Source organism: Cucurbita moschata, unplaced genomic scaffold, assembly GCF_002738365.1.
Source record: "Cucurbita moschata cultivar Rifu unplaced genomic scaffold, Cmos_1.0 Cmo_Scf00031, whole genome shotgun sequence".
NCBI lineage: Eukaryota > Viridiplantae > Streptophyta > Magnoliopsida > Cucurbitales > Cucurbitaceae > Cucurbita > Cucurbita moschata.
This window is the reverse complement of record NW_019268547.1, coordinates 462,812-471,189: the sequence shown is the minus strand read 5'-3', so window position 1 is coordinate 471,189 and position 8,378 is coordinate 462,812. Positions and strand designations below refer to the sequence as shown.

At 36.4% G+C, this 8,378-nt stretch overlaps 1 protein-coding gene and 1 pseudogene across 1 annotated transcript; both read right to left on the bottom strand.

Annotated features, from left to right (window-relative positions):
- Positions 1-929: 929 nt before the first annotated feature.
- LOC111464738 lies at positions 930-2,978 on the bottom strand (annotated as a pseudogene).
- Positions 2,979-4,487: 1,509 nt separating this feature from the next.
- LOC111464714 (potassium transporter 5-like) lies at positions 4,488-8,040 on the bottom strand. The gene is made up of 10 exons (XM_023108952.1): positions 7,748-8,040; positions 7,445-7,670; positions 7,124-7,372; positions 6,967-7,017; positions 6,193-6,453; positions 5,938-6,105; positions 5,604-5,858; positions 5,070-5,518; positions 4,554-4,987; positions 4,488-4,517 (listed from the first exon to the last, which is right to left on the bottom strand). Exons 1-9 carry the CDS (start codon positions 7,940-7,942, stop codon positions 4,562-4,564), a joined length of 2,280 nt encoding a protein of 759 aa, XP_022964720.1. The 5' UTR covers positions 7,943-8,040; the 3' UTR covers positions 4,488-4,517; positions 4,554-4,561.
- Positions 8,041-8,378: the final 338 nt, after the last annotated feature.

Genomic DNA, 8,378 nt, shown 5'->3' with positions numbered 1-8,378 from the left:
ATTGGGGGGGGGGGGGTGTTAAACGTAGAATAGATCATATCTGTACATAGTAAGATAATCTACTGATTTACTTGTTTGTTACCATGAATCAAAGAGAATCTATGATTTCCAGTTTGTTACCAAATCTATGATTTCATGGTTTGTTAAATGTAATCCTCATTATACACATTTATAAATACGTGAAGTTGTGACCCATATAAATCACAGGCTTTTGGATCAATACCAATTGTTAGCTCTAATACCAATTGTTAGGATCGCTCAACAACGCACACACTCGATCAAGATGAACATAAATAACAGAAGAGAGAACATTCAAGGAGGAATTTAAGAAATATTGACTAAAGGTTTTATTATGGATGATTTCAGGTATGTACAACAAGATAGAATATAGTGAATGAATAGAAGTACATCTTGAGACCAATCCCTAATGGGATGGGGTATATATATAGTTTCAATTTACTATTCCAAAGATTTAAACTCTATTAAATCTTTACTAAATATCTACCATGTATCTACATCAGATCTTTACAAAATATCTTCCAAATATATCTGATCTTTGCGAAATATCTTCCAAATATATCTCTAGATCTAGTCATCAGGCTCCATATCCCAACCATCTCCTATTTGGAGACTGATCCAATCAAACCCCAACAATCTCCCAATTAGAGACTGATCCAGTCAACCAAGAATTTCATTCTCGATTTGTACGATACCACTTCAGGCTTTGCACAACCTCAATGTTCCAACATCAACCTAAAATGTTTGCTGAATTCCTTGCCCCCTTTATCTACTCCAAACACATCACCATCTTCCACTAATCTCCCAATGGGAGACTGATCCGGTCAACCCCAACAATCTCCCAATTAGAGACAGATCCAGTCAACCCCAACAATCTCCCAATTAGAGACAGATCCAGTCAACCCCAACAATCTCCCACTTGCTAATCCAGTCAAACAAAAATTTCATTCTCAATCTGTATGATACCACTTCAGGCTTTGCACAATCTCAATGTTCCAACATCAACACAAAATGTTTGCCGGATTCCTTGCCCCCTCTATCTTCTCTAAACACATCGCCATCTTCCACTAACCTCCGACTGAAATGGTATCGCCTTCTGTGTTTTGTCTTTGAATGATAGATCGGGTTTCTCGCCAACTGCACGACACTCGCCAACTGAATGGTATTGCCTTCTATCATTGGGTATGCAGTGCATTTTCTCCCTTATACATCAAAGAAGTATGAAACATTGGGAATAAACAAACAGTGGAAGAAACAATAATGTTATTATTATTAACAGAGACATATTGAAAATATATCGCCTTTGTATCTTATAATAACTTTCAAATCCGAACAAGTATGTCGAGTGTAACTGGTTCGTATTAGATTATGACGTTCCAGATGGAGCGACTGTTACTTCATTCTCATTTCCAAAGTAAAAAGAAATCAACATTTTGAATTTTTCAAACAACTCAAGTAGGATCATATCAATACCTAAAGAACACCAGCAGCAGATAAGATTTGCTATCCACGGCAGATAGAAGCAACTGCCTTCCTGGCTTCCATAAACTCCTTGACAATTGCAATAACTCGAGCATTCAGGACCAAGTATTCAGGTGCTCGACCACCAGGGATTACAAGGATGTCGTAACTTGATGGATTCAAGCTTTCAAAATCAACAGTTAATGTAAAATTATGTCCGGGCTTCTCACGGTAAGTTTGATCAACTAAAATCATGGACAGCAGTTGGATGTCTATCACCCGCCTTTTTCTTGGGACAAACTGCATCAACATGGCAACCAAGAGCTTGAAAGGATTGAAATGGAACCGTTACCTCGTAGTCCTCCAGTAATCCTGTAAGCTGGCTAATATTAGCCATGAGAGACCTTGCCTTCAGTATTCTTCTGACCACAATTAATAGAAACAAGGATATCCCTCCAAACTTTCTAGCTCAATACAAGAAGCACCAGCAACAATCAATACACTTCCAACCTTTAAGCAGCCCTGCAGCTGCCAAAATCAACTATCCATGGCACACACATGCAATTGATGTCATCCCGAGATCACCAACACATCATATTTGTCACAATTGATGTCATCAAACGTTGCATTCAGGGAAAAATTGTGCACATGAGATTATGAATAAGTCTGTAACAAAAACAAACAATAATCGAAGGCTAAAAACACTTTTGACTCTATAATTTCATTAAAATAACGATTTAGTGTCTAGTTGGTAATCATTTAATCATTTAGTCTTTTAACTTTAGTTTGTCACAGTTTAATCTAAACTTAAGTAGGTAACAATTTTTATTGCCAGCCAATATCTTTGTTTACAAACACATGCAATTTCTAATCAATTTATCAATCTATATTTGTGAAATAAAAAAATTCCTCAAATCTTAACAATATTTTGCCTCGTAACTAAATCTTAAACTAAATTCTTATGTGCTAAGGTTCACGTACTCCATTATAACAGCCTAAAGTTTAAAAACGAACTAGATATCTCAAAGTTAGGGAACAAAAGTGCTAACCAAATTCAAAATAAACGAAACAAAACATGAATTGAGTATCCAGGGAAGTGCAAGAAGAAGTAAGATACAAGAAATTGTTCAAACTATTAAAGTTGAATTACGAAAAGGAACAAGGAGAAAAACACACGTGATGACCCAAGGATTCATGAATGGCGGTCCAACAGATATGAGTAACCTTCTTCTCCGGACAAACAGCATCCACTGAAACTCCATAAGCGATTAGCGCTTGAAATGGGACCATCTTCTACAACCGAAATCAAGTGGATTTCTGCGATAAATAATAATGATGGGAGAAGAAGAAGGACAGACATTAGTAGCAATCTGAAATTCCAAATGCAGAAAAGAAGGAGGAAATGACCTCGTAGTCTTCCATGTAGTCGCCGCAGAAGAGAAGAATAGATTTGGAGTTCGATTCAGCCATATCTTCATCAAACCTCCAAACTCGCTTTCAGCATTCTTCTTCACAAACAAAAGAGGAGATCGGCTACTGGCGCTCGCTACCCAACTTTTTTTCCCTTTATTTTAATCTCATTTTAAAATTAAATGTGAGCTAATTGGATATTAAAAAATTATGATGATCCAAAAAAAACTTAATGTAATTATGGGTTGGTTATAAATTTATTTGGATTCGGTAGAGTTCAAATAATTGAATTGGATTTAAAAATGTCAGATTGATTTTTGTTAGCATTTTAACTTATAAACCATGATCATTCTTAAATTAGTCAACGTGGGACTTCCATCATCCAACACCTCCCCTGGAATAAAGTGTTCAATATTAGCATGTGATTAGATTTTTGTGTTCGATATTAGCATGTGATTAGATTTTTGTTAGCATTTTAACTTACAAAACATTATCATTCCCTAAATTAATCGATGTGGACTTCCATCATAGGAAATATGAGAGGGCATGGAACTCCATTCAATTTTGTCTCACAGGAAAATATCAGAATTTAACGATGGCCAATGTAAATGAGAGAAATAATTTTATAGAGTTCAAACTTGAAACTGATGTCATGGGCTCACATAGGTTGACTTGGATTTCAAAGGACAGAATCGAACTTTTATTAAGGATATATTTGTGACAACGACTTAAGCTAACCAGGTAAGTGACCTTACTATCGGCATGGTTATATTTGATGTTGACACGTGCCCTGTGGTTCTGCACATGTCATATATATTGATATGTGTGAATTGTCTATGGATCGATATGCTTCCTATATATTATGTATATATTATAATATGTTATGGATAAGGAAAGTGGTCCAGCGGTGTGCGAATTAGCTGGTGAGCCCATACTCACACGTATGGGCTATGTGTAGAGTATATGGTACACGTCCAAAATTACCCGTTAGGACAGCACCATAGGGAAAACGGAATGAAAGATAGGTCCCATCATCTTATTGCATATGATTGTTGCATTTAACCTCAATAGTGGGGTCACTTACTGAGTATTTCTTTAAATACTCAAGTCATGTGCTACTACACAGGTTAAGGCAAGACATTCATGTATGGCTGACGACGACATCACAACTCGAGACCATGACAATAGGATAGTGGTATTTATTTTCTTAGACTTAGGCTAGAATAGAATGTTTTTAACTTAAACTCTTATTCATTTTATTTAGTCTTTTGTTGTGTCGTTTTAAAGATGTTTTCAAAACACATAAGTTCATGGTTGTGTTTTAAGACAAACGTTATGTTTTATGGAATTTAAATGAAGTCTTCCGCATTCAATATTTATGGTACGTATACAGTAGCAACCTCAAATTAAGTAGAAAGTTTCGGGTCGTTACATAAATACTCTTTCAATAATAATTAGAACTCAAAAAACTAACTTGAAGTAAATAAGACGGGAACGAGACAAATATACAGTTTTGTGTTACCCTAAGGCTAAAAAGAGGATTGTTTTTATGTATCATTAATTAAAACATTGAAGAGCTTATCTTATGTACATATAGCTGCCTTCGGACAAAAATATCAAATTATGATGTTGTCGTCTAAAGTTCATAAATATCAAATTATGATGTTGTCGTCTAAAGTTCATAAGTCATTCCCACTTTAAGCATACGTTTGTGAGGAATTTCAAAGACTTGATCAGTTTCCCTCAAATTTCTCCTCAAGAAGCTATAGGCATAGTTTATCATAATCCTATCTCCAAACCCAGCACCCAGTTTAGCAACCACCTCTGTTTCCCCAATGAAATGAACAACTCCTTGCTTCCATGCTTCTGCAACGCCTCCAAATTCATTTCCATCTTCTTCAACTTCTTCAACTCTCCCATCGCAGTTACACAATGCCCGTCGATCACTTTCGAACTCTTCCAATCTTTTGAGTAAAATCTTCTCGAACAGTTCATGTTCGGCGCGCACTTCTGTGTATCCATATCGAACTACACAACGAAACACATCGATCTCCTTTGCCTCTACTCGTCGGAAGAGGAAACGTTCGTCGGCTGGAACCTAGTCAACAACATACATAAAACCTCAAACATTGTCATATATAACATACCATCTATATCTATATCTAATATCAACTCCGAACCTTGCTGACAGGAAGCGATTTAATGGTGACAAAGACGAGCACAGACTGCAAAGCGGGGACATGCTCGACGTAATGCTTGATGATGGGAGGGATGCCTTGAACGAGCTCAGTGTAGAAAAATGCCATGCCAGGAAGTCTTCTAAAGCTGGTGGTACTCACCATTTGATTGAACTTTTCTGGAGAGATTTTGTGGCTGAGCTCATAAAAGTACTTCTTTCTAAACACACTATTCCACACATACATTATTATCATCAAAACAGCTGCAAAAGCCAGAGGGAGATACCCTCCTTGGTCGAACTTGTAAAGAACTGAACTCAGATACACCAATTCCACGCTCCCAATTATGACAACGTAAGTGATTACCAACAGGATGTGAGTTTTCCATATCATTACCATTATCAATACTAGGAAGGAGGACGTGAGTGTCATCACAAACACCACTGCTATTCCTGTTTAGAACAAAATTCTTTAGTCAGTGTTGGTCGAGTTGAGTTGGGTTGGGTTGGGCAAGACAGAGCAGAGCAGGTAAGTTACCGTATGCATTGCCAATCTTTGTAGTGTTCTTGAAGACCAAAGTAATACAAACACAAGCCAACATGAGAAGGTAATTGATCTCAGGAACATAAACTTGGCCTTCATGTTTAGCAGAAGTATGAACCACTTTAACTCTTGGGAAGCATCCAAGTGAAAGTGACTGCTGAATTATAGAGAAAGTTCCTGAGATCATGGCTTGGCTTGCAATGATTGATGCTAAAACTGCCACCACAAACATTGGCCAATACAAACTTTCTGCCAATCATACACATAGGATGATATAGTTGAGTTAATTATTGAGATGAAATCATATGAACTTTGTGAATGTTTATACCAGGAGTGGACTTGTAGAATGTGTTTGAAACTAGATCACTATGCTTGCGAAGAAACGAGGATTGGCCTGCATAAGCGCAGATCAGAGCTGGGTAGGTCACCAGGGACATGCTCAGCTGGATCGATTGGATGCTGAAATGCCCGACATCGGCGAACAATGCTTCTGCCCCTGTATTCGTCGTGTAGTTATAAAGATTGTGAGGTATGTTGTTGATGAAAAAGGGTAAGGGTGAAGAATATAAGAAGATTTAAGAACCTGTAATGCAAAGAACAACGCCGCCGAGAGAAATCCAAGCGTCCTTTTTGTTCCTTTGGAAATAATAAATAATGTAGGCTGGATTTAAGGCCTTGATCACAGTTGGGTCGTATTTGAAGAAGTTGTAAACACCAATTGCAGCGATGAAAGCAAACCAAATGAAGATGATTGGGGCAAAAGTGTAGCCAACTTTGTTCGTTCCTAGTCTTTGAGCCATGAATAGAAACACCAAGATGACTACAGATGCCCAAACAATCCTTCCTGCAACATCATTTTTGGTTTATGACTCTAAATAGTTTTATCCCGGTTGAATCAATTGAAAATTGAAATAACCATTACACTGGATGAAAAATTAAGACCAGGAAATTATGAAATACCAAATTTAGCTTTTGAAAATAAGAAATAAAAAACTAATTTATTGTAAAATCAGACATAATTGGTATAAATAATGAATTGTATTAAAATAAAAGGGAATCTTTTTCCTTTTACACTTTTCTAAAAAATATTTTAAATAAAATTATGGAATATGTGTCATTCTCTATCTTTTCCTCACCACCCTATAAATATTACATTTAAAAAGGAAAATATGTTGTTTTTTTTATATATAATTATTTCTATTTAAAAAAAACATTAATTTTATACAAATGATTTATTTGATTTAAAGTTTATGAAAATAAAATAAAAATAAAAATATCCCTCTTTTCCAATATTAATTTTGTGGTTTATAAATCTGTTGGAAATTGAAAAATAAATAAATAAAGGCTGTGAATTTACCTTCTGTCATTGCAGGGGTTGCCTCCGTGATCCCTCCCACAGCAGATAAAACTGAAGTAAAAAAATTAAAAATTAATCTATTTAATTTATAAAATGTTAAAAATAATATTGCAATTAATTTGTAATTTAGAGGGAAAAAAAAGCGGGAAAGGGAGACCTGAGATACAAGGGGTGAGGACGCCGTCGCCGATAACCATGGCGGTTCCGAGCATCGTCGCAAAGAGAAGAGAGACCTTCGCAAAATGGCTGTTCTCCAGCGCCGACTGAATCCTCGAAGCTCTCTTCTGTCTTCGGTTCGGCAAATTCAATTGGTAATTGGACACCTCTCCATCCTCCATCTCTGCGTTCGGAATCAGCCCTAATTTCGCGTACCGACAAATCAGAGAGTACAGTGCGAAGGTTCCGCCTGAAAAATCAAAATCAAAATCAAAATCCGATTCCGATTCCGAATCACAGAAGAATTGAATGAGGCTTTTACCATCGCCGTTGTCGTTGGCTCTGAGGACGATGAACACGTATTTGATGACTGGAATGAGAGTTAAGGTGTAGAAGATCAAAGACATCGCTCCTAAAACGTCGTCCTCGTGCTTTATTCCCTCCGGAAAGATGCCGGCGTACACGTAGAGCGGCGAGGTTCCGATGTCTCCGTACACTACTCCGATGCTCAGGAATGCTAGTTGTAATATCACACTCCATTTCTTCTTCTGCCAATTTGATTTTAATTATTATTAATATATCGAACTGAAAAAGAAGAAAAGAGGAGAGGAAAGAAGAGACTGACGTCGGCATCGGAGTGATCGCGACCATGGAGTTTACGAGACTCTAAATACAAGGAGTCGTGTCGCCGGAGATTTTGCCACGACATTTTCCTCTCTTGAGGAGTCGGAACATCGGAACCAGACGGCGCAACTTCTTCCTCTTCTATGGCGACGACGGCGGAAACTTCCTCTGCACCACCGGAGATCCGGTTAGCCATTGGTGGAGAAATTTAAAAAGCAGAGAGAAAAGATGTGAATTAATTGCGCCTGTGATGTGATAATTATGTAAAGAAGAGCACTATTTATATGCAAAATTACAGGCGCAATTCACAGCTGATAAGTAAAAAAAAACTGACCATCCCCCTCTAGCATTCATTAAAACAGTCCAATATATTCTGTTCAATTTAATTCTTAAACTTAAACTAATTATTATTTTTTTTACTTACTTTTTTTTTTTTTGCTTGAATTAAATATTATAAAATTAAAATTATTTTTTTGGGATGGGGCAATTCTATTGGTTTGTTAAACAAAGTAACAAAATAAAAAACAAATTATGAAAAGAACCAACCAATTTAACCACAAATTAACAACAACAAAAAAAAAAAAAAAAAAAAAAAAAAAAAAAAAAAAAAAAAAAAAAAAAAAAAAAAAAAA

What these genes read in the sequence shown, in the direction of transcription:
- LOC111464714 (XM_023108952.1), bottom strand. Translation starts at nt 7,942, where the DNA reads ATGGCTAACCGGATCTCCGGTGGTGCAGAGGAAGTTTCCGCCGTCGTC. An exon ending in AGCCAACGACAACGGCGATG is followed by an intron (nt 7,373 to 7,444) that starts GTAAAAGCCTCA and finishes TTGATTTTTCAG; the next exon opens with GCGGAACCTTCGCACTGTAC. An exon ending in AACCCCTGCAATGACAGAAG is followed by an intron (nt 6,454 to 6,966) that starts GTAAATTCACAG and finishes ATGATGTTGCAG; the next exon opens with GAAGGATTGTTTGGGCATCT.